At 44.3% G+C, this 24386-nt stretch overlaps 1 protein-coding gene and 2 long non-coding RNA genes across 5 annotated transcripts; 2 read left to right on the top strand and 1 right to left on the bottom strand.

Moving 5' to 3' along the window:
• The first annotated feature begins 1298 nt into the window (after positions 1-1298).
• Positions 1299-2295, top strand: LOC148402929 (uncharacterized). Its single transcript, XR_015857271.1, has 2 exons — positions 1299-1946; positions 2026-2295. It is a non-coding gene; the product is annotated as an uncharacterized LOC148402929 (long non-coding RNA).
• On the bottom strand, positions 1788-23467 carry spen (spen family transcriptional repressor). Of its 3 annotated transcripts, XM_088369802.1 has the most exons (16): positions 23315-23467; positions 21783-22013; positions 19833-20153; positions 15753-16358; positions 13336-13493; positions 13040-13240; positions 12819-12970; positions 12593-12718; positions 12415-12528; positions 12235-12348; positions 12057-12157; positions 4511-11981; positions 4131-4412; positions 3547-3741; positions 3317-3475; positions 1788-3180 (listed from the first exon to the last, which is right to left on the bottom strand). In XM_088369802.1, the coding sequence occupies exons 1-16, from the start codon at positions 23431-23433 to the stop codon at positions 3049-3051; spliced, it is 10482 nt and encodes a 3493-aa protein (XP_088225928.1). In that variant the 5' UTR covers positions 23434-23467; the 3' UTR covers positions 1788-3048. The 3 variants fall into 3 exon arrangements, with proteins under 3 accessions (XP_088225928.1, XP_088225930.1, XP_088225929.1); XM_088369804.1 differs by lacking the exons at positions 21783-22013; positions 23315-23467 and adding an exon at positions 18005-19074 and having other exon boundaries at positions 19833-19976; XM_088369803.1 differs by lacking the exons at positions 19833-20153; positions 21783-22013; positions 23315-23467 and adding an exon at positions 18005-19817.
• On the top strand, positions 19576-20289 carry LOC148402928 (uncharacterized). The gene is made up of 2 exons (XR_015857270.1): positions 19576-19771; positions 19854-20289. It is a non-coding gene; the product is annotated as an uncharacterized LOC148402928 (long non-coding RNA).
• Positions 23468-24386: the final 919 nt, after the last annotated feature.

Below are 24386 nucleotides of genomic sequence, written 5' to 3'. Positions count from 1 at the left end.
AATTTATTGATTCATTCATAACTCAGACACTGGATTTTGACTCTTTTCACTGAATATTCATCATTGATGATGGGATTCTTACGTACCCAAGAGGCCCCGCGAGCAATTGACAAAATGAAAAGCACAGCATTAAATCCCAACACAGCCCTTGAGGCACGTTTGCCTAATCTTCAACAAGTATTCAGCATGACCCACAAATGAGGCTTAGACATTCAGGCTCACAACTTGGGGGATAAAGAAAAAAAGAAATTGGTTAGAACAGAACACTCGCGTTAATGTTGCTGTTCTTAGGACAATAGACTCAAGTCAAACCCAAGACCGGGCCTTCGGTCTCCCCAAAAATATTACGTTCAATCACCGTACCAAAATAACCCTGCTGAATTTGTTAGCCTCTGTGTTCCTATGTATGGCGCAGCATGGAATGTTGGGAACACAAACAAGAAAACACACACCAAACAACAACATTCTTTCCCATTCTCTGCTAAAAGCAGATGTTTTTCCAAATGTGAAATCGTCTCACTGGGAGGGGGGGGGGCGCAAATAAATATGGCCCTAGGATGAGGACCTCTCATGAGCTGCGCTCCGTCTCTGCTTCTTGTCAGCCTGCAAAAAGGCATCAATTAACATTCCCAGTGGTGGCACTAAATCACAGAAGCAGTCCTACTCCTCTCTTCTTACTGAAGACACCACACTGTGGGAGAGGATCCACGTGAAAGGCCATCACAGAGTGTCCATGTGGACGAACTCAAATGCTCCCGTTGCCACTTCGCAAGTCAAACGCTGATGAAATGGAAGTGGCAGTAGAAAGTGTGTGTGTGTGTTCTGTCACAGCATTTATTCTTACACAAGCAGTTCAGCATTCAATATCTATAATTCGTTAATTTAGTTTACCTGTGATTAACTATTATATTTTAACTATAGTAACTAAGGGATGAAGTCTGAGTGTAGTTATGACTATAATCTATGTTAGTTGCCTGTAAATAAAGTGTCAACGGTAAAAAGGCCAGAAATTGTGCAAAGCGATCCGTGGACAGTTTGACGTCACTTTTAGTCGACAGCAGGGGGCGGTACTGCACAAAATATCAGTCTCCTTGTTCCATAAACGCAATATTAATCATCATGTTTAGACTAGTTATGGTTATGGAACAGATTGTAAAAACGTTTTCGACTGACTTTTTGCTTGAAATGATGACGTCAATATTGATCAATTGTGGGCTTGTGAATCCCTTTGAGTCTTTTGTGACGCGGCCTACACAGGTAAACTTCACTTCCGCCTTTCACCTGGATGGACGGATTTCTTTTAAAACTGGGCTGAAATAATAAGTTTAACTGACGTATACAAGAATATGGTTACTAAAACAGTACAGCCTTGTTGCTGTTGTTGAAAAACAAATCCAAAAGGATAGTTGAGACAATATAATAATAAAAAAAAATAACGCCTGCCGCCATATTAGGCAATTTACAAATCGTACGCAATTTAGTCATATAATTACTTATTGGATTATTTCACTAACCTGCGAGTGGTCCTCTGCGAAGTGCACATGTACTTCCCACGTTCAAATGACGTTTTAGCAGCCTTCATATGGGGAGCTACTGACCTCTTTTGGCCACTATGTGAACTGCAGGCACTTGCTGGACCGATCCATCTTTCGTCATTCTCGTTTGGGTGAAGCCTCGCTGACCTCTGGAAAGCGGAAGATACGTCTCAATTAACAACATGAATTATTATTTTTTTAATATGGGGTGAAACTCCACATTGGCCTGGGCAAAAATATAACAAAAGAAAATTCAGAGTCATGGACCATTTAATGATCTTCAGAAGTTAAACAACAAAATTATTTTACAGTTAAAAATGTCCTCATGGAGGAGCAGCAAAATACACCCAAATTAAGACAGTTTTGTATCAATCACTGTTTTTTCTTCTTCTTCTATTTTATCAAAACATGGTAAGTGCCTTCAACATAACAATGACAGTATTGAGCTTGCAGTCATCAAACAAGACTGACAAGCGTGATTTACTTTCAGCATCGGTTTCACACAAGAGTCCCTTTCCTCAGACGACAACTACACGGAGAAATATGAGCGGACACGGAGGACACGTGGAATTATTTACAGCTTTGCTTTCGAAAGACAAATCCACAGGGGACAGACAAGAAACACATCCAATAGCGGCATGATGGCAAGTTCAAGTCACATTCGTTGCACATCTGTCAGCTTGGGGCAGTTGAGGGACCAAATCAGCAGCGCACACAAAACGAAAGTTGAAAGAAAATTCCCAACATTTATCCACAAAAAGGAATAAAAATACAAAGTTATATATTAAAATAGATTATGAGTACTTCTTCTTTTGTTTCATGTAAAGCACAAAATTTTGGCACAGAAATAAAATGAAAAGAAAACTGGTTGGTGTCAAATGTTGGAAGAACACTGAAAACATTTGAGGATCCATCTGTAAAATAATAAGAATAAATTCACTTGGTCTCTCCACATTGCATCAGTCTTGAACTATGTATCATATTTACAGTTGCACAATGGCCCACAAGGGATGCTGCAAACTAAATTAAGACTGTAAACTGTACAACTCGGAGCAAAAGCAGCGGACTAAAATGATTCTTGATGTCTGGGTTATACTCTAATATGAATCAGTTTACACTCAAATCTGTACAGACTTCACATTTCTTTTTCTTATACATAGTGCAATGACTCCTCACGTCTCTCTTAAAAACAAAATCACAATCATTAGATGAAGAGGAATAAAAAAAAAAGCATCAAGAATCTCCAAAAGGCTGAGTCCGCAGCCTCCAAAAACATGGCAACATTGAAATATTCAAGCAGAAATGCTTTTAGAAAAGTCCTGTACCTCAAAAGTAACATTTTTGGACTTCAACACCATTGAGTAAATTAAGGACTTGGTGAAGTGAACCAAAACAAAACTTTGCTTTAAATGCTTAATTGAGATTTTCATTACAAAATGAGGCAATTCCAGTTTGCAAAAAACAGCTGGTGTTGGCTTTGCTTTAGAAAAAAATCAATCAATCAATCAATCAATCAAACGGAGGCAATGACGATCATGAGGTGAGGTGAAATAGTGGAGATGCTGTTTAGAAGGTCTGGGGCCAAGCGGGACAGATGGCTCTCAGAGAAGTCACAAGGTGGGAAAATCTGCACCACGTAGGCGGGCTGCAAATAGAAACATCACCATGTTGAGAGAGACACTCAAACAAGTATATGGAGCCAAGGCAGTACATTAAGAATCAATCAAAGTAAGTCGTTGGGAATTCCAGGTCAGCGTTCGACTTGAAAGGGTCAAACAGACCTGATTGGAACCAGGATTGGGCACGTTGATGATGCCAGCTGCCTGCTTGGCCTGCAGGTAGGTAATGAAGCCACTTTTCAAGGCTTGCGTTTGATTTAGGACATCATCTTGGTCTCGACCGCACGGCAGCGCCAGGAGTAGGCAGTAATCATTCTCCACCTGTCATCGATGAGATATGGACTGTCATTTTTATTCATCCCGGATGAATATTTGAACCCAAAGGTACTTACAGTCATTCGTCGCGCCACGCTGTCAAGCTGAGACACTTCCAGCCTCATCCTCTGAACGATGCGAAGAAGAGGTCCTCCTTCTAGCGGCGGCAGTGAGCACTGAGCCAATAAAGTGTTGCCAGAAACAAAGTGCAGCTGGACAGCGGCTTGCTCGTTCTTCAGTGCCAGAAGACCTTGCCACATGATGGGATATTTCTGTACAAAAAGAAAAAACATTTGATGAGGCCGGCCGGGAATTGAAAATGTTTATTTGAGCCTAAAATTCCATTACAAGTACTTAAACGGAACATTTTTGCTCATGAATTAAAAGAAACAAATCTGCTACTATTTTGTTAGCGGCGACATTAGCACGCTAGTTTGAGCAAGGCTAACTCGTCTCTGCGACAAATTGAAAAGATCACAAGACATCAGTGACCTTGTACGTTGGTCTCAAGTAACAACTGGGATTCTTTGATATTCAATTCAAAATTGTGTTCTGAAGGGAGTTGAGTCTGTGTCACATTCTTTAAACCTTCGAATTGATAATAAAAGACTGTGGAGTGTGTGTGTGTGTGTGTGTGTGTGTGTGTGTGTCGAAGTCCCACCGTCAAAAGCTGCACCATGTCACTGGAGCGCTGTCCCGAATGATCCGTCTTGGCATCAGGCCGTGGCTGAAATGACGTTGACGTGGGTGTTGTCATGAAAGCCGGAGGGCATTTTTGATCAGCCTTGTGATTCAGACCCAATGGCGACTGGTAGGAGGGAGAGACTCCCTCTCTTGGTATTCGAGAGATGTTAGAAGAGGTAGAATGGCGAAGGTGTGGACTCTCAGGCTTGAGAGACTGAGGCATTTTACATAGGTGACCCAGTTCAGGTTCTGGGGGAATCTGGTAAGTTGGAGGATAAAAAAAAATCAGTATGTATTCATGGATTCTTGTGGTGGTGGTATACAGAATGCTGTCATCAATAAAATGATTTTATTTACCTGCGAAGATGTACTGCGTCCCGATGAAGGATGTCCACCTAACTGGGGAGGAAAGACCCTTGAGTCGCGATAGACTGAAAATGGGGCCACGCCTCCAGTATGAGCTAGTTGGATGCCATGAGGGTGAGGAGACACCATGATAGGGCTGGATGTGTGAACTGCCCTGATTCTGCTTTCACTACTTGGTGAATGGATCACCTGTCCTTCCAGTGCCTTGAAGGATTCTTTTCCTGAAAGTTCAGGGTTCTTCCTCACAGAGATGTTAGCCGTTCCGTTCTCCGAGTTGTGGGTCAATCTCGTTTCCCCGGTGGCCTGCTCTCCCAACTGTTGATGCGAGAGCATGCTCTGGTGCACGCCTCTGTACTGGTCCAGATTTGTATGGAGCCCTCCGCGATCGTTGTGAAGCAACATGACATCTGATTGAAGCTGCGGTAAAGAGGATCTACTAAGGGCTTGGTTGAAAGGTCTGTGCTCCTCGTCACTTGCGCTGCTGACGGAACCACCGCCGGACAACGATCCCTGGCTCGTTGAATGAGACTGCCTGATGATGCCCAAGTGTTGTACTGGCCCCGGCAGAGGAGAAGACAGCGAGCTACTTCGCCTTCCATAGCTGATCGTAGACATGGGTGAAGCGTTCATCCTTGCTTCGTGCGTCATCGACTGAGGTTGGATGATGACCGAAGACTGTTCCGAGTGCGGGTGATGCATAGCGGCATTGAAGTTTGATCTGGAGGACAAGCCGTGAGGCATGACCACTGAGGTTCCTACGGGCGAATTGCTCGTGGGACTCGCTTTGACAAGACGTGAAGGGGAGAGAACGGCCGGTTGTGAGGACTGGGAGTCGGGTTTTGGTTGCAGAGCAGCGCGATCGGTCGGTGTGCCGGGATTGGAGCTTATGCAAGATCCGGATAATGAGGGGTGATGAGGGCTCTTGATAGGACTGAGGTTGGACTGTTGAACTGATTTGGGGGGTACGACGTCCATTCCCAGTCTCTTGCCATGCTGCTGTTGGATCACAGCTTGGTTGTACATTAAGACTTGAGGGGTCGAGACTGGCTGTTGATACATCTTGACCACGCTTCCCTGTGACGCAGTATGATATAAAACTTCAGGTTTTTCGCATTCTCGGCTATCCTGCTTGGTGCTGGAAATGACAGGTTGAGAGTTATAAGATTGGCTGGTCAGGAGAACCCCTGTGTGCCCGTAAGAAGATGGAGTTAAGGGGGCTTCAGAGCAAGGAAACTGGGACAAAGGAATTATCGGGTCTTGCTTTGTCTGAGATTTGGGAAGAACTTGTTGAAAGTCAATGTCCCCAGCACTGGCTTGCGGAATTTGACTTATTTTGGCTCTCATTCGGTGGGGCCCTTCTGTTTTTTGACCTGAATAACTCAGGACAACAACACCTTCGGATGTATTGACTCGAAGACCGGGAACAGAATGTGAAGTGCTCTCGACAACAGAGCGTCCTCTGGTTTCATCTTCGGCAATATCAAGGCCATGATATTGATGATTTTCAGTGGAATTTGATTTGAATTTTGGTTTGGCCAAAGAAGGACACCTGCTTCTGCTGCTTAGGGAAATCCGCGGTGTCTCGTCTGTATCGTAAGGTATTGGAATGCGACTTATAACTGAGGTAACGGGAGAAATGACAGTATGGTGGGCGTTCTCACATTTTGGCGGGGACTCTGCCGGTGGTTTACATTTGTGATGTATAGACTGAGGGCGTAGAGACAATTTATCTTCCACATGCCTTGGACCCATCGCAAACGAGGTCTTTTCCATTTCTGGCGTCTGTAAATGATCGGACATAGTCGTTGTCACCATAGTGGTGGGAATCGAATTGCTGTTTGATGCAGACACGTATTTTGGTTCCATCAGGATCTTTCTTAATGTACTGGAACTTGGATGGAGATCAGAGGCCTTCGTATCTGGAGGCATTGGGGGATTGATAGAAGGGGGTCCGAGCGAAGTTGATACCGGGACAGTAGACGTTACCACTGTTACATGACTCGGAGGGCTAACAAAGATTCGACTTTCTTCCGTTCTCTGAGGCCAGTTTGGCAAAAGTTTAGCTGGTCGTAATAAAGGTATACCAGACTGGGATACAAGTGGTACACGGGCGGCTGAAGGAGTGAGACTCGAGGGAGATGATTCTGTTGCTTGCGAATGTTTTTTCCCATTGGAGATGATTCTTGAATCTGAATGAAAAGCCGATTCTTTCGGTACAGGCTGTTCAACTTCTGGTTGTTCGGCCTCTTTGGGTGTGCCCAAAGTCGTCGAGCTTGTCACGTCGTGCCTGCAGGTAGCAACAGCAGTTACCACCGATCCCACGATGGTGGTCCCGGTTGTAATGACTGCCGCTTTGGAGTTTATAATTTCAGGATCCTCCGGGATTGAGCCGGGTAGTTTGAACGGGGAGGGCTCTGGACGGACGTCATTCTTCTTATTTATGGCACATTTACGACTTCTTGACTTTTTCTGAGGTTTGGGTTTCACTTTGCCTAGTTTCTTGGGTGTATTGGTTACTTGGGAAACCGCAGTCATTTTTGATTCTGTTCCTAGACCCTTTGGACTTGATATCAAAACACCATCATCGGAATCTGCAGGAAGAACACTAGAGACCGTTTCAGATGCCATGTTCTCATTGGTGGGAACGGACACCAACGAATCAGGAGTGGGAATCAGAGCACCGAAAGCGGGAGGAGCAGTGAATCCTTCTGGATCTGCACACGCATCTTCAGCTGTGATGGAATCAATAGCAGCTGCAAGTTCCGTTTCACTTGATGGGTTCGCCCGCTTTTCCTCTTCGACCTCGGTTTGCGAGTGTGACGCTACAGGGGGTAATGTGGGCACTTGGCCTGTAGGTGGCTCCTTATACGACCGAGGATGTTGCTCCGTAAGTTTGGCGATATGTTCGACTGCCTGCTCGAGTTCCATTTGATGTGCGAGAAGAACCGCAGCCGGGTGCACAGGAAGCTGTGGCTCAGATCCAACATCTTCATTTTTGACATCAAGTGCCTTTGATTCTTTAGGAGGGCATATTGAGATTGATTCTTCCGCCCTAACCAGAGTCTTGGTTTTCTTTATGCTGACTGGAAATGACTCCGGGTCATTTCTTTCAGACCGAAGCAAACCTTTTACATCGTCGACACTTACACGGATTTCAAGATTCCTCAAGGTGTGGGACTTATCTTCAGTGAAATTCTTGGTGTTTCGCTTGAACCTTTGTTTTTTCATTTTGACACTCTCTTCAGCCACTTTGCTCTTTGGAAGAGTTACGCCGAGGTTCTCCAAATCCCCATCAGTCGATGGAAGCGCGGTGTCTTGTTCCTTTCTGTGTATTTGCGAGTTTGTGTCTGATAACTTTGAATCAGCTTTGGATTTGAGCTCTGATTCATCACAACTTGCCATGTCGATGAGTTCAAATTGAACTCGAGCGTCCTCAGACTGTTTGTCGAGTCGGCTTCCTTTTTTGTCCGCTGGTGTCGAGACAGTCGGAGGTGTTTGCTGCACCTTTTTAGCCGAGCGCCATTCCTCAGATGATTTTATAACTTCCACTGGGGTTGAGGTATCTCCGACCTCGGCGTTAACATCCATTGTTTTCTGAACATCCCCTTTTGTCGGCAATACATGATCAACTCGTTTGATACCTCGTTTTGGCGGGCGCCCTCGTCTGGGGTTGGTGGATGGAATTTGAACATCTTGCTGAATGAGTTCTTTATCCGGAGCACGTTTGCGCATTGTTCGTGATGGCTCCACCGGCTCTTTGCTCGACTGCTCTCCTTCACGTTTGGTGGCGTAGACCGATCGGACGTTCCTTCGACGTGTTCTGCGATGAACCAAACCAGACTCGAGGTCCTGTTCAGAATTTGATGCATGAATTGGGGACTCCATTGTGCACTCGGACGATTCTTTCGGCGCATCTGCTGGCGGAGATGAGCCCCTTTTGAGTTTTTCTTTATCAATACGCTCACTTTTCCGTGTCGCGGGTTTATCCTTCGCATTTTTCGTAGCCTGCGAAGCACGTAATATCGTGTGTGGCTTTGTTTTTTTATTCTTGGGTTGCCTTCGGTTAGGTACTGGCTTATTTTCAACTTGTAGCTCCGGCATACATATTTCATGGACTATCTCTGGTCTCTTTGAATCCTCCGAATGCTGTATTTTCTGAACTTGTGCCTTGCAGTCACGTTCATCTTTTACCTTTGTGTATTCAGAGCATGTGAGCTCTGTATTCTCCTGTTCAAAACTAAGGCCAGAACTGGATGGCGTCGGGGCCTGGTCTTCCACGGGACACTTGTGCTCTAATGGTAAATTGTCATCAATTTCTGCTTTGGGCTCATGAACCACTATTTTTGCTTCCACTTCATTTTCTACCTCTGAGAGGAGAGGTGGAGGGCTTTTATTTGGTTTAGGGGTTGTAGGTTTCAGGTCTTTCAAAAGAGGAGGCGAGGGAGAGACCTCACCATATGTCTCCACACCGTCGCCTTGTTTAGTTGACACGCGTTTATCGATGGGCAGTGATAAAATATTTTCTCTTTCGGGTGACGAAATTTCTTTGAGGCATGGAGCAACTGAGGTAGCAGATATGGTGGGATGGGGGCCGCTTGATTTTTCATCAACCTTCAATCGCGTGGTAGCCATTTCGTCAGACAGCTCATCGTCACAACCCGGCACGTAATTATGTTTTATCTCCACCACAACTGAATCCATCTCAGGATCAAGAGAACAAATGTCTTTGTCTTTTTGTTGCTGGAGCTCCAAAAAACGACTGTGGAAGAGCACGATGGGCTCTGTTGGGACATCACTATCTTCACATTCTGTCTGTCCTTCTGGATCACTTGGCTGAGCGGGATTTCGGTCAAGTGCTATTTCAGAATGCTGGTCTTTACGTTCAAGGTGCTGCAAACGGCGAGAATCCTGTTCGAAGATTGAGCTATGAAGGAAACGGGAGGCAAAGAGTTCCTGACGTTCTTGGTCGTGAGGTTTAAGATCCTCTTTTTTACTGTGCAGATTTTCAGCAGAGTTGGTGCGAATCTTCTTCTTCTTCATATACCAAGAAGGAATTGGTCGGGGGGCCAGTTCCACCTTGTTTTTATCTGTGCAGCTGTGTGTGCTCGGGAAGCAAGAAGGAAGAAAGGACCAGTTGTCTTCCCGGGAAGAGTAGAGCGTCTTGGCTCTTTCCAGAAGTGCTTTCGTATCGGGGGTTATGGTTTTGTCGAGAGCGAATGAGTAAAATTTATTCTTTTCCAATGAGCCAGCGAGTTTCAGATCTGTCATCCTCTCGTCATGTTCCCGCAGGATATAAGACAAGGAACTACCGGGCTTGTGAGAGACGTGTTTTCTTTCGCCATCATCATCAGAATCAGATTGTACTTCTCCTGGTTCCAAATCCTGGCCTTGACATTTACTTTCCCGTTGGAAAGTCAATTCCATTTTTGGTGACTCAGAGGAAAGCCTTCCTAGCCAACTGCACGTAAATTCCTCATTGCCTACGAGAAACGACGGCTTGAGCTTTTCCTGCTCACTTTCAGGTGTTTGTAAATGTCTGGCTTTCAGGTCCGTATTACTTTTCAATGCATGTGGAAAACGTTCTTTTGCCAGAGGTGATTTTGTTAGCGTGTTTACGACTGACGTGGAAATATGGGTGGTTTCTTCTTCCTTTATAGAAACTGTCGAGGGTGTTACATGGTGAAAAATAGCATCATTCAATTTTGGACAAGTTACAAACTTTTGCTCTCTTTTTGAGTCCATTTTGTTTCTTTTACACAAAGAGAAGTCATCATTGTTTATATCCTGGTTTGGTTTTTTAATGTCATGCAAGGCAAAATCCACTCCCAAGTCTTGAGTTTCATCACGAGGTGAGTTATCGCTCTTATCGAGATCACTAAGTTTGCCCCGCAACCATCGACTCGGTTCACTTTTGTGTTTTGTAAAGGTGTTTGTCTGGACAAAGCGCACAAAGGGTTCCTCATCTTCTGTCTCTCTACTTTGGTCCTTGTCACATAAAACGTCTCTCTGCTCTTTGATTTCATTTTCAAAATCAAGGCTGCCATCGCTTGATGTCTTTGTGAGATTGGAGCTATTTTCGCTTTTTGAGCCCGCTAATGTTGGCTTTAGCATGGAAGAGTCTAATTGCTCTGAAGATTCATCTGGCAGTGCTTGCTGAAGGGGAAGGCTTACGGAGTTGCTTTCCGAGTCGTGGCCCTCGTTTGGACTGTTAAGCGAAAATATCCGCACAGGTTTATCCTTGTTATGCTCCCTTTTTTGCACATTTTTTATGAAAACATTCTTATGGAACTCAGAGTCCTTCGTATTCCAAGGCTTATGAAGAATAGATCTACCAAGATTGTCTTCACTCATTCTCCTGTGATGATCATTTTTGCCACAGTCTTCAAAACGCCTTTTTCTTGCGGCCAAGCGATCAAAATCCATTGAGACACCACTATCGAAAGCAATTTCAGATTTGCCATGTTTTTTCGACTTTATTTTGACATCCATGTCAATATGTTCCACTAAATGATGCATGTTTTTATCTCTGGAGGCCTTTCCTTTTGATGACTCTGTGCGGAACAGAGGACTTTGGTCTGCTGAAGGTGATACCAGTCTAGGACTGTCATTCCCACCCCTTGCTATTTGTTTTTCATGCGTGATCAGTTTTCCTTCTTCTTCTTTCACACGCGTTAACTGCACCACACAGGGCAGAAGATCCAACTTTCCTCGATTGGAGTTATCTTTCAGGATTTTGCCGTTTTTACTTTGAAGGGAAGACTCTGGGCTGATGTCTCGATCGGGTAGTGGCTCAGCGTTACATGTTTGGCTGATCGGTGAAGATACTTTGAGCTTCTTAAGTCGCTGTCTCTCAATTTTATCCTTATCTCCGCGATCGTTCCGTCCGGCCCGCTTCTCCTTTTCGACCAAATGGAGCTTTTCGATTTCACAAACACCCTTGTCAAATTTATTGGTTTTATTATATCGTTCCGGGCGAAGTTTTTCAAATCTGGGAGGGGAAACTGAACTGCAGCTGCCGCTTCTTTCAGAAGACGGGCAACATATTCGCCGGTCAGAGTCACTCGCTATCCTTTCGGAGATGGACGAGGACGCTATGGGGGTCGGAGGGTGACGTGAGGCAACCAGACTTGGGCTTTGGCTTTGCTCAATGGTTCTCCTCCCATGGTCACGTCCACGATCCGTCTCAAAGCGCTCCCTCTCCCTCTCGCGTTCCCGTTGCAAATAACTGTATTTCCGAATATCCTGCTCGTAAGGATCGGCTCGGTATTCTCGATATTCCCGGGTGTCTTCGTAGTACGGTGTTTCATAGTAATCTCCTTGATATGGATCCCATTCGGCGTAGAACTCACGACTTCTGCTTGAGTATTTACGCCGAGGATCTTCCGTATACGTTCCTGGCGTGCGTACGTTTTCATAATACTGTCTCTCCACTTGAAACTCGTATTGGGAACGTCGATCATCCCTGCCGAGACAAATGAAAATATTGCAAATGACGAGGATTGTCCTCATTTAAGTTGAGGTAAGAAAGACAACAAACCTTCTTTCAGATAGAATGTCGTAGAAATCTCGAATATCCTGTCCAGATGCTTGCATTGAACGATAGAAAGCCATTTGACTCTCCTGATTGGCAAAGTCCACCTGTTAGAAAAAAGAAAGGTTTCAATTAATTTTATTTTATATTTTACGGCTAATCCAACAAATTGGAGGAGTCTTACCTTTATTTTCGAGCCCCCTATCTTCCATCCCTTTGTGTCCTTTACTGCAGCCTGAGCATATTCAATATTGTTGTACAAGATAAGAGCCATTCCTTTCATTCTGTCAAATACAACCTGCCGAAGACAAAAAGTGACAAAATGATGAAATCCACCAAAGCCCAGTTAAATACGTCCACCTACCTTGACAACATGTCCGTAGCGGCAGAAGTGTCGGGTAAGAAACTGTTCCGTTGTGTTTGATGCTAATCCATCCAGCCAAACGCAAGTTGTAGGCATACTCTTTCCGAAGCCCAGCTACAAAATAAAAAGCTTTTTCAAATATCCATATCCTAGACCTGGTGATCAATTGTATTCTTACTTTCAGTCTGTTGTTTCCAAGGTACTCCCCATCCATCTTCTTTATGGCTTTGCACACACTTGCAATGTCACAGTATTGCAGAAAGGCATATTGCGGGGCTCCGTTCACTTTCTTGATGTCGATATCCTTCATGGGTGTTACGAAATAAAACAATCCTGTTAGTATGCATAGTCGTGTCAAACATGGTGCAAAGTTCAAGCTGTTTTAAAAAAAAAAAAAAACATACAACAATCTCTCCAAAGCGTTGAAAGATGCTGAGAAGATCATGATACGTGGTCGTCTTTTCCAAGTTCCCAATGAATAATGTCCTCGTGGCCTTCGGATGAAACTCGTCTATCCTTTCGTCCAAGGGCCGGAATTCATTCTCACTCTCAGTCTCTGGAAATGTTTATTTCTCGTTAGTTGTGGTATTTCATCAATGAATTGCACTCAAGATCATCAACATACCAGGACCGTTCCAGGCAGTGACATCGATTTGCATTCCAAAAAAAAGCTTCCCCTTTGACGCTCCCAGAGCTTTTTCTTGGTCTTCTTGCTGCCGGAAAAAGACAAGTCCATAGCGCTCCTCTGAAGCTCCGTGAATTTGTACAGATGTGACTTTTCCATGTTTTTTAAACTCATGAAACAAACCGTCTTTAAGACTTGTATCTGGAGTGAACAAAGTGAACAAAGTGTACCTTTAAGCATATGTAGTGGGGGGGGGAAAAGTTTTGGGATTGAACTGAAAGGCAACAGCAACTCACCTGTGGAGCGTACAGGAAGATTTTGGACCTTGATGCCGAAGCTTTTACGTGGTTCCTCCTTGTCGAGGGATGATAACGGAAGTGCTGATGGTGCTGGAACAGCCGCTGACTGCACGGAGCGAGTCGGCGACTCATCACTTGAACTACTGCTGGAATCGCTGGGATAAAAACAAAATATCGTAGGAACATAGCCTTTGCTGAATTGTAACAACCTTCGCTCTGCCCATCAAACAATGTTGATTTGTTTACTGTTGCTGATGTTTTACAGCAAACAATTTCATAAAAACATACAATTTCAAGTATTTCAAATCAAAAGCATCTCACGTTAAACATTTTCCTCTAGTCAAGTTTCCTTCAAAGCAGGGGTTGTCTATCGGTGGTCCGCGGCCCTCTAGTGGTCTGTGGTGGTATTCCAAGTGGTCCGCGAAATTAGAAAATAATTATAACATTTTTAAGATTAAAATGTGTTTATTATTTAGACTTGATTTATTTTCCAGCTAATTTGGTGAATCATTTACCTATCCAATTTGGGTCAAATGTAGTCAAGATTCCCAAAATAGATGCAAAAAAATATCCTGTATAGGTCTGTCCTCCTTCGATAAAAAAATAAAATAATATTCTGCCAAAGCAGTGGTCCTTGAGTTGCTTTTTGGTTATAATGGTGGACAAAACCAGTTGAAAAGCCCTGCTTAAAGGACAAGATGCTTTTTTTCAATCGCATTCAAGGTACTTTATCATATTTTTCATCTATAACTCAGGTGCAAATGAAGGCATTGCAATATAACTGCAGAAAAAAAATTCATATGTCAACTGTGATGCATAAAAAACAAGGTTCTCCCATTTCTCTCATGCTCATTCCCACAAGCTCAGACAGACTGCGAGAGAGAGAGCTTATTTCCTCGAGCAGATTTTTGTATATAATTCATAGCCTCCACACGCCAAGGAGGAGCAAGCTCAAATTTCATTTCATGGTATACAATGACAATGAGGGCGATTTGTCCGCTGCTCCCAAACGGATAAATACAAGAGTGTGCGTGTTATAAATCATGGCTGCCTGATTTTCCTCAAAGCATCCCTATGCCACTGCTCCTTTTTTTTTTTTTTTTTTTTTCCTCCCCTCCCTTCCCTTTCTCCTTCTGCGCTCAGACACTCCCGGAAGTGCTAGTGACTGACTGACTGACAGAGCTTGGCCTGTGGGAGTGGGCAGGCAGGCAGGCAAGCAAGCAGGCAGCCAGCCAGCCAGCACTGACTAGAAATTTCCAGTTTCAACTGGATCTCACGGTTGGTGGTGGGAGGGGAGGGGAGGGAGGGGAGGGAGAGGAGGGGGCATTACCACAGAGGTACGCAGTGAGAAAAAGATGCAAGACCCGTCCGTCCGTCTCCTGAAAAAACCCCAACAGCACTACCTCATCTGACCACAGGTGTCACTCTAACCCGTTGACAATGTCCATAGAGGACCATACAGTGGATAGTCATTTGAAATTCTCCCGTCACCTTCCCCAAGGATATAGTAGTTCTAACTCGAGGACCACAATGGGGTATAAATTTGGTCTAGTCCATTTAGATGAGGACTCTTCCAACCAATTGTTAATAACATTTTTTGATGATAATTTCGGATCTGCTCCATGATTCAAATGTCTTACAACAGTGAACATTGTCCTTACGTGGTGCAGACACTTCTTGACCTCCATAAGCAGCATTTCCGACAAGTATCACCAAAGAAGGGTGAGACACATCAAGCAAGAAGATGAAAAGACGCTGAAGCCATGCGCACTGCTACGATATCACGAAATGTAGTCGTGAAACTGGAACCGCTTTGCAGCAGAGTGATCAATTATGAATGGCAAATAAACAACTAAATTATTAAGCGTGGAGACAAAAAATGATACAACTGCTACACAGTAAGCACACACAACTGCTCTCATAATAAGAAATGCCTCAGACAGAATTTGGTAATACAGGCTCCAACCACGAACAGCACGGGAGAAAAAACATTCATTAAATTTATAAAAAAATCCTTAAATAGGGGTCCATTGTAGGGATGGGGAAATCCAGATAGTATCGATATTGGTTCATAGCTGGCCTTATATCGAATACTTGCGACAGCAGCTGATACCAGTACATCGAGCACAGTATGACTTATTTATTTCCAATCAACACAAAGTTTCAGGGCAGTTCCCAACTTTATAGCATCACAGCTCCAGTTCCCAAGTCAAGCGCTTCCTTTCAGCTAGCATTTTTCGCCTAAAAGCGCACTCGAGCTTCTACCGAGAGCAGCCAAGCCTTTGACTCAATCGATCTCCACGCCCACCGCTTGGAGTTCTCAATTTATAACTCAAACATGGCCACACCACTGCAAACAAAAACCAAGTTTGGCTCTAAGACATGAAAATAAAAAAGCCAAAAGCGTCTCTCACCTGCCACTCGTGCTGCTGCTGGTGCTGCTGACCGAGTCGGAACTGGAGGAGCGGCTGCGAGAGCCCGAGACGCTGTGGGAGCGTGGAGGTCGACCGGCCTGGCTCGCCAGCCTCTGAGGAGAAGGATTCGGCGAATGCGCCGAATGCGGAGAGCGGCTGCGACTGCGTTGAAAGGACCGCTCGCTGTGCCGGGCCCGCTCCTCTCTGTAAAGGTCCCTGTGAACCACGCTGGCCAACGTAAAGGCCTCCCTGGTCCGAGATTCGTAACGAGGCTCCGGTGTCTCAAAGCGACACGGACTCCTGCTGTGGGAGCGGTAGAAGCTAACCCCGCTGGATGTGGAGCCCGCACTCCCCCCTGCGGCGGCCCCCGCCGCTCCGCTCGTTCCGGGGTTGCCGGCGACAGCGTTAACGATGCCGCCGACTCCGGCGGGCAAAGTGGTAGCGCTTCCCATGGACGTGGCGGAAGCGTTCCCAGATGAGCTAAGAGTTCTTTCTCTCGAATAATAGTCCGTGTCATAGTGCCGTTGGCGTTCAAAGCTGCTTCCTTGGCGTTCGTGGTGACCATAAGCGCCGTGCTCGTACGGACGCTCACGACTTTCAGCGCTCCTGAAAAACAAGAAGGGGAGAAAAATCAAGCAAATGTAATAGCTTCAGACTAAGCCAATCTTGTTTTTGAATCATTTGTCTTGGAAAGCTCTCTCAAGGCTTTCTGGGATCACCTTTTTTGTTTGTTGTGCGGAACAATTTGAGGTCAGGTCACGAAAATTGGTAAACAGACAGAAGCAAAAGGGATAACAAGTAATACTAGAATTTTCGTCAATATTCACATTATATGTTCATTTGCATTTCACAATGTATTTAGACAGCTACAGAAGGGCTGCAACTCATGACTATTTTAAAATCGGATTATTTTGTCGATTAATTGAGGAATCAAATTTTTCGGAACAAAATGAAAGTGCAGCTAGCTACTGCACAAAACCAATTATTGAGTTGTTATTGGTTCGGTCTTTAAAATGACAAAAATGTTGATGGTTGTTTTCAAAGTAAATGTTTGCTGCAAATGTTTTATTTGGATTTAACACAAATAAAATCAGTCTGACGACTACAGAAATATGAGAATATTTTAAATTAAAAGAATCTGAACAATTTTAAATTCAACAAGATCTCCAAACAAGTCATTTGATTAATTTGATCATCGATTGGCTCTCGATTAATCGATGAATCACTGATTGAACCTCTACCCTACAGGCTACCATCCCACATCATTCCTCCTTGCTCTGTTGGATCCAATCTTTTTTTTTCCAAGCATGACATTGATCTTATTACGATCAATATATGGTTTTCTGTCAGTCAAAGCACTTGGACATCCAAAAGATGCAGAAGCTGAGCTACTAAGCAGGCGCAGCCAAGCTTGCATCTGGCAAATGTGCAAAGTTGCGGCGCAATTTATTTGTGGGTTCTGAGGTCATACACAAAAGTGGATTGTGTAATGTAAATTTTGACTAACTGTGACAGCTGCTTTTGCATCTTGAAACTATGCGTCTGAAAAGCCACGCCGCTCTGAGTAACCAGGGCGAGGAGACGAAGGCAAAATGACTCTTCTGCTCTTAGAAACATTTTTAAAATGCCCGAAACAGAAATAATCACATTGTCTTGACTGTCCAGCAATGTAATTTGGAAGCTTTTGAATTAGGACTTGGAGGCATGCCAAAATACAAAAAACATTGTTACTTCCGTCACAGTTGGTGACATCATTGTCTGTTTTTTGAATGGGTGAGAAGAATCACCCTAAAACCGTTTTGACAAAGAACCTATTTAGGTTATCAAATTCTAATTATAAATTTAAAAATCAAGTATGTGAAAACATTCCACATTGAAGTCTCGCTTCAACCTGGATTTCCATCTACTGCGGACACCGGCAACAATAAACCATGGCTCACTGTATTTTAATTACACGACTTGATTTGACTTTCTTTGCAATTCCGACTTTTGATTTTTGAAGATAATTGTTGAAAAGACTCAAAACCAATGCAATGCTGAGGCTGCTCTACACAGGTAATCACAGCCAGTGGTCAGGTAAGGAAAAGTTGAAAAGAAAGGGGGGGGGGGATAATAGAAGGGAAGTTAAAGTATACAGAACAGCAGCGAGTGCCGTTAGTGCGAAGATCAGAGAGTCAGCGGTGCAAACTACGGAGGGAGGGTTAGCGAGGACAGCTCAAATACACAGGCAGGGCAGGGCAGGACATACCAACCTTTTGAGAAAGTGGTAACTTGACCTATATTTCCAAATACAATACAGGGAGATAATACGGTTTGGTCAAAAATGATGAGTGGAGGGTGGTTGTGGGGGGAGGGGGCAAAAAAAAAAATGAAGCAACACCATTAATATGAAAAAACGTAATCCTCGTCTTCACGGTGGGAGACCTTAGAGGAACCGGAGTGAAAAATGGGATCCAAGATCAGGAATGCCAAATGCTTGAATGAGTCCTCCAGTCCGTAAATCCATCCAGGCAATGTGTGATTTTCTTTCTTTACTAAAAAAAAAATATCCAAGAGTCCATTTTTAACTTTATTGCGACAGACTTCCCATTCTCGAATTGTCACTTTGCAAATTCCAAAAAGGAGAGACATGAGTCCAATTTAGTCCATTCCGGTCTTACTTAAAAAATGCTGATCGATGGTAATCCGTCTTCTTGCAGTCATAAACTTGCGGTGAGGAGAAAATGGATCGTCATAAATTTGCTTGAGCTGTCTGTCCATGCTTGTCTGCATGCAGTCCACGCACATTTGACCGTCTTTGTGATGTCATCCAAGTCTGATAGTTCCAGAAGGCGGTGGATATTCCACAGGCACATTATCTCCGACAGACAGCAAAAAATTGTCCGTCATCAGTCCCCAAAAAACGTTCCAGACAGTTCAGGTGACTTGTGGGCTCTTGTGATTTTTTTTTGGTCTCCAAGAGGTCTCAAATGGTAAAACCCTGATCTCAGACATAATCCCAAATAAAAAATTGAAAAGGCGCCAAGAAAGCAGCCTTTGTCAGGATAGAATTTCCTTCAGGTGTTAATCCAGAACCAGGGTGGGGGGGGGAGGGGGCATATAGTTCCTGTGTAGTTTATCCGCATGACTCCAGTGTGAATAAATGGAAAATGAGACTCATCCAAACAAAGCGGTCTCGTATTCTACACGGTGTGCTTGATTGTTTGACTATACGGGGCGACAAACGGTGATATAATCCACCAGGACCAGCCATGTAACTCCAGATTAGGAGAGGAATCCCAGTCGCTCTTTAGCTCCCTGCATTTAGCCATCTTCAACATTCCTGGGAAAATGGACCATGTCCAATCTTTACCCTCCACAAACGATATATCCACCCGACAAAGTTGCTTTGATTTCTAAAAAGAATGGAGCTATTTATTTCTTGACGACCTGATACCGCAGACCGAGCGAGCGAGCGCACTCACATTAGGCGATACACAACCCTAATTGCCCCTTCCTCTCCTGCCCCTTTTTATTTTTAATCACCCAATCAGGCGCTGAAAAGGATACGTAACAAATAGATCGATTAAATTACCGTGGAGTAATTCCCCGTGCGCATTCATGTTTCTGTATTTTCTGAAAAAAAGATTTGTATGTGGGGGAGAAGTTCAGCCTACTGGAACTAAAAAGCTGATTTTCAAAATAAAATCACCTATAAAAGCAATGTATGATGACTCTTTTTTTAATGTTTTGCGATCACAGTTTGTGGTATAATTACTTGAAACAATTCTTAATTTTTCGGAGCGCATAAATGACTCACTTTTTTTCTGATTGTGCAGCAGACCTTGGTCCCCTAACACCATGTGTATGCGAATGAGGGGAGGAGGGGAAGTCGACATTTGCCAAACACGCTACATTTCAGGTGTCATGTCATTGCCTCATGCGAGTACGCCTTCCGTCGCCAATCCATGCGGGAGAGATGACTTTAGTGGGAATCCCTGCACGATCAGATCCCGAATATGCTCGAAAGACGCTTGGAGGTGAGCTGTTGACTAAAAGAGCGCGCTTCGCCCTGTCGTCATAGAAACTGTGTCCACTTACCCGTCTAGTCTCCGTTCATAGCGTCCATCTCTGCTGTGGAGCGATGTGGGGGCGCCATACACGCCACTCCCTGCCGCCCGCGTGAACCCTGATACATCCCGTCCACGAGAGCCCAAGGATAGACTATCGTCCAGTCCCCGCGCGGCACTGGGAATGGTGCCCGGTTCATTGTAATCGGTGCGCAGGTCTCTGTCGCCCATCTTGTTGAGCGCATTGTGAGCCTTCTGAGCACTTTTGATGTCCACAAAATCCACAAATGCCGCAACTCCACCCTCTGAACCCCGTTTAGGTAGGACTTTGACACTCTCCACACGTCCATATCTGTAGGGGGAAAAAAATGGATGAGCTAAGTGCAAAGAATATCAAACAAAGCTATGTAAAATCGATGACACACATTGAAAATTTAGCTCAAGCATTGTCAGAATTTATGTGTGAATAAATGGAATTGAATGGAAAAGCCACAGTCAGCATTGATTGACGTGCACAATTTTCCCACGAAGAGGTTCAGTTTTTTATGTGATGCTTTTTTGGAGCATTTCCATTTTTGATTTTCTAACCTGAACTGCATCATTTTTCAGTCATCCCTTTGTCAGGGTGCTGGTCGATTTTTGTTTTTTTAGAATTTTAAGCATGAGAAGCCCAATTCTGGGGGGTGCTAAATGCTAAAAAAAAAAAATTGCTATGTGGAAAGATTTTGTGTTGACTTCATGGGATGAAAATAATTTTGTTCAGGGAATTTCCTTTCGGGATTCAACTCTGAAGAAGCGATAATGGAGATGAAGGCGAGATGGATGGGGGTGTAGGGCACCAAATATACGGTTGCTGCATTTGCACATTCAAATTAGGACCACCAAAAATTTACGAGTACACAGCGTTGTGGAGAATGACTACATCAATCCAACGTGCATGATTTTTTTTGTGTGTGTGCATGAAAAGCCTTTTTTTTTTTTAATCAAGGCTACATGACTTCAAGTTACACTCGCATAGGTAGCGCCTCAAAAATTGGGGATGTGCAGATTCCCAAACAACGCACGGCTTCCGACGCCATTTTCTCCACTTGCTCACTCATTCTGCCTTCCCCCATCACATCCCATCACATCACATCTCTCTCACGCGCGCGCGCGCTCACACACTCACCTGCACGCACGCACGCTGCCTTCCTCGGCTCGCTTACAGTTGAACCTCTGCAGCCGCGGAGGGAGGCAGCTTCCTCCTGCGCCATTGTCACAACGAGCACGACGCACGTCAAATCACACGCACGCTCTTAAAGGCTTGGATTTTTTTTTTTTTTTTTGCATTAACTGAGCATTTGGGCGCCTTTGGCAATTATGAGGTGTGCGTGATTTGGACTTATATGGCGACGCGAACGACGGACTGAGAAACGTAGCCGCATATGCGATGGTTTGAGCAGTCTGGCATTTGGGGGTGGGGGTGTGAGGGGGGTGGGGGGGCTCATATGGACGCAGCTGCGAGGCGGGCTGTGATTTCCTTGACAGCTTGCGAACGAGCGCACGACAATTCAGATTTCCTGGAGATGCATTTGGAAGAAATACATCAAATTTGACACCAGCAACAAAAGCCACGATGAGAACCATCGTGGGTGTGTGCGTGTCTGCTTCTCCTTGCTGCAGTGCAATCAAATCCAGCGTGCAAGAAGAAAAAAAAAAAACATACAAAATGTCATTTCAGACGTGCGACTTCTACCACATATGACGAACGTGTTTAAAAATGTGCACAAATGAGTCATTGAATGAGCATTTTCAGTGCAGCGTTCATACAAAGAAGTTGTTTTCCCGCTTTTGTGACAGGTGGACTAGGAAAATTGTGACACTGTCGACATGCAAGCAAATGTGTCGAACATAATGATGATGATGGTGATAATGATTCGAAGGTGGACCTGACAGTACCGATCCGAGAAAAAAAGGAAAACTGTTTTTTTTTTCTACTCACCGCTTAAAGTGCTCGATGATTTTCTCCTCTCGCACATTTTCGGGTAAATTTCCCACCCATAAATGTCTGGTTTCTCGAACCATGCTGCGAGCTGCTGCTGCTGCCGCTGCTGCTTCTGCTGCCGCCGCCGCTGCTGCTGCTGCTGCTGCTGCTGATGTTGCTGCTGCTGCTGCTGATGTTGCTGCTGCTGCTGATGTTGCTGCTGCTGCGCGACCATACAGATCTCTCTTGCTATGTCAGTAAACAGGAGGAGAGGGGTGCAATGTCAATGCCTCTGACTGCTCGTTGAGCCCTGATGTCAACCATTTGCGTTGCTGTCCCCTGCCTTGCATGCTCGCTTTTGACACTGCACTGTTATAAACCGCGACCTTGCACCTTGCAAACGCGCTGCGGTCGTTTCCGTAACGAGGGGGGGGGGAAGGTGAAGGGGGTGGGGGCGTCTGTGGCAACACGCGACTGGCGAGAGAAATGAGCGTGGGGTTTCCTAAAAAGAAACAGCGCAAATTTTGGTTTGTAATGAGACGCGCACCGCGCAGGCGTGGCTTTGTGTGTGTGCGTGTGTGAACTATCCCCCCGCCCCCCCCCCTTTCTCCCGTCGCGATCTCACGCGAGTGCGCATGCGTAAGAATAGCCGCCACTCCTGATGCTGCTGCTAGAATAAATTTTACTGACAGGAGGATCTCATTATTACAGCGATTTGATATACCCATACAAAAAGAATCTTGCACGATGAATTAGGATTCTCCTCTGATTGAATGCATGTATAAATAATCAGCAACAGCACACCAATCACCAATATTGGATCAATACACCACTAATGGTCATTTTTTTTAGGCGAAATACTAATAAAAGAAAAATAAAACGATTCTGACGCTCACTTCTGGTCGCCCAGAGATATTCTTTTCCTTCACGTTCAAGAAATAGGCCAGTGGTGATGTCGTCATCAGCATTTTTGGGGATTGTATCCGTGTCTGTCTTTTGTCAGCATTTTGCTGCTCTGCATTAACTCTAGTTTTCACTTTAACCCTAGCTGAGCTTCGTTTGTAGCTAATAAGTAACAAGTCATCAAAGCCCGCGTGCATAGTTCAAAGGTAGCAAGATCTGTACTGATAAGCGCTATATCGAAGGAAAATACATAAATGTATTTTCGTTTGCGCTCAATATGTGTGATTTAATGCAGGACTTGTGATTGCATCTTCGTTACATGTACTTCACAATATTTCTAGTGCGGGTAGATTGTATCAACATTGCATACGTTAGTATTCGCGCAGCACAATGTAGATTGAAATTTAAAAGTAATGTAATAATAAAAGAATATGACTTGTGGGAGGAAAAAAATGTAAACGACTGTGTTTCGTCCGAGTGCTGTGCTGCTATTTTAAGATTCAGTATCAAGGCAGGACAGCACAATGTATGAGACGAGTATACTCGACCTGCGCGTGCGCACACTCAACCAATCAGAGAAGTCCACTTTGCCTCAACGAAGACGACCCACCAACGCAGCAGTCGTCAGGCATTTTTTCACCACTTACCGCACTGACGAAGCTCGGCGGCGTATGGACTGTCCTCCGTGGCTCTGCCGAATCTCTCCAGTGGTGGAATCGTATTCAATTAAAAGCCAATAAACCTGTGGGAGTACAATTTCAATCATTTAAGTGATTCTCTGACTTGGATTATCACGGAAATGGGAACGACAGGCGTGTCACACTGTCGATCGGGGCTCATACGAAAAAAAGTCTCCCTCGTGGAATAACGTTATACGAAGGGCCAATGTTAAGACACCTAACGTGGATTTTAATGTAATGTGGATGGATATAAGGTTTGCGAAGCGTCAGGACAATGGACCGTCAATATAAATGAGCACTTCTACACGAAGCGCTAACCTGTGTGTTTTATTTCGACCTAAAAGAGGGAATAATGTCCGTATTGTTTTCAATGCTCAGTGTCATTAAAACAAAGTGAAGCAACGCAGTGTGCCCTTTATCAAACGCCATTTTGTGTGAATTATTAATAAGGGTGTCGTCAGCCATTTTGCCCCCGTTTCTCTCTTGCTGTAGTAAGTGGTGACATAAAACTGTTTTTACCAAGTGGCAGGTGCGAGCAAGGCTTCTTTTTCCCCCCTCCTCTCCTCCCAAGGATGCTGTATGTTGTTCCGAGGTACCAGAAGCTTTAACGGCCATTCTGCGTCATTAGTACAGGTGTTTCCAAAATGGCTGTCATGAAAATATTTCAACGTTGAGCTTGGTGTTATTAAACAACACAGATTTAAATCTTTTGTCAAGGTTCAATCTGTCGGATGAAGCAGTTTACAATGCTACACGTTGAGACAAGACATATTGACAAAAGTGGGACAGTACAAAATATGTCTTATTCTGATTAAACATGTATGAATTTGGTTAAACAGTCTGGTTTCATGGAGGACTACAAATTGTGAGGTTTACTGTTGAGAGACTTTTAAATTCTGAGGATTTGAGTAATTTTAAGTTAAGCAATGTCCAAAGGATTGCTTGCCCATCAAACTAGTAATTTGCTAATTGATTAGTTATTGATTAATTGTCACACCTTGATTAGCTATAGGCAAGATCATGGCTAATAAGTTGTCTC

This window comes from Syngnathus floridae, chromosome 2 (assembly GCF_059516105.1).
Source record: "Syngnathus floridae isolate MCC-2025c chromosome 2, RoL_Sflo_1.0, whole genome shotgun sequence".
Taxonomy (NCBI): Eukaryota; Metazoa; Chordata; class Actinopteri; order Syngnathiformes; family Syngnathidae; genus Syngnathus; species Syngnathus floridae.
The sequence above is the reverse complement of the archived record's forward strand: the minus strand, read 5'-3'. Positions and strand labels throughout refer to the sequence as shown.

Bases quoted from the DNA above. Each gene is read 5' to 3' on its own strand.
- spen (XM_088369802.1), bottom strand. From the start codon at position 23,433: ATGATTGAAATTGTACTCCCACAGGTTTATTGGCTTTTAATTGAATAC. The intron at 4,413-4,510 runs GTAAATAAAATC...CCAACTTACCAG, and splicing joins GACGCAGTACATCTTCGCAG to ATTCCCCCAGAACCTGAACT. The intron at 3,181-3,316 runs GTCTGTTTGACC...TTCTATTTGCAG, and splicing joins CCAATCCTGGTTCCAATCAG to CCCGCCTACGTGGTGCAGAT.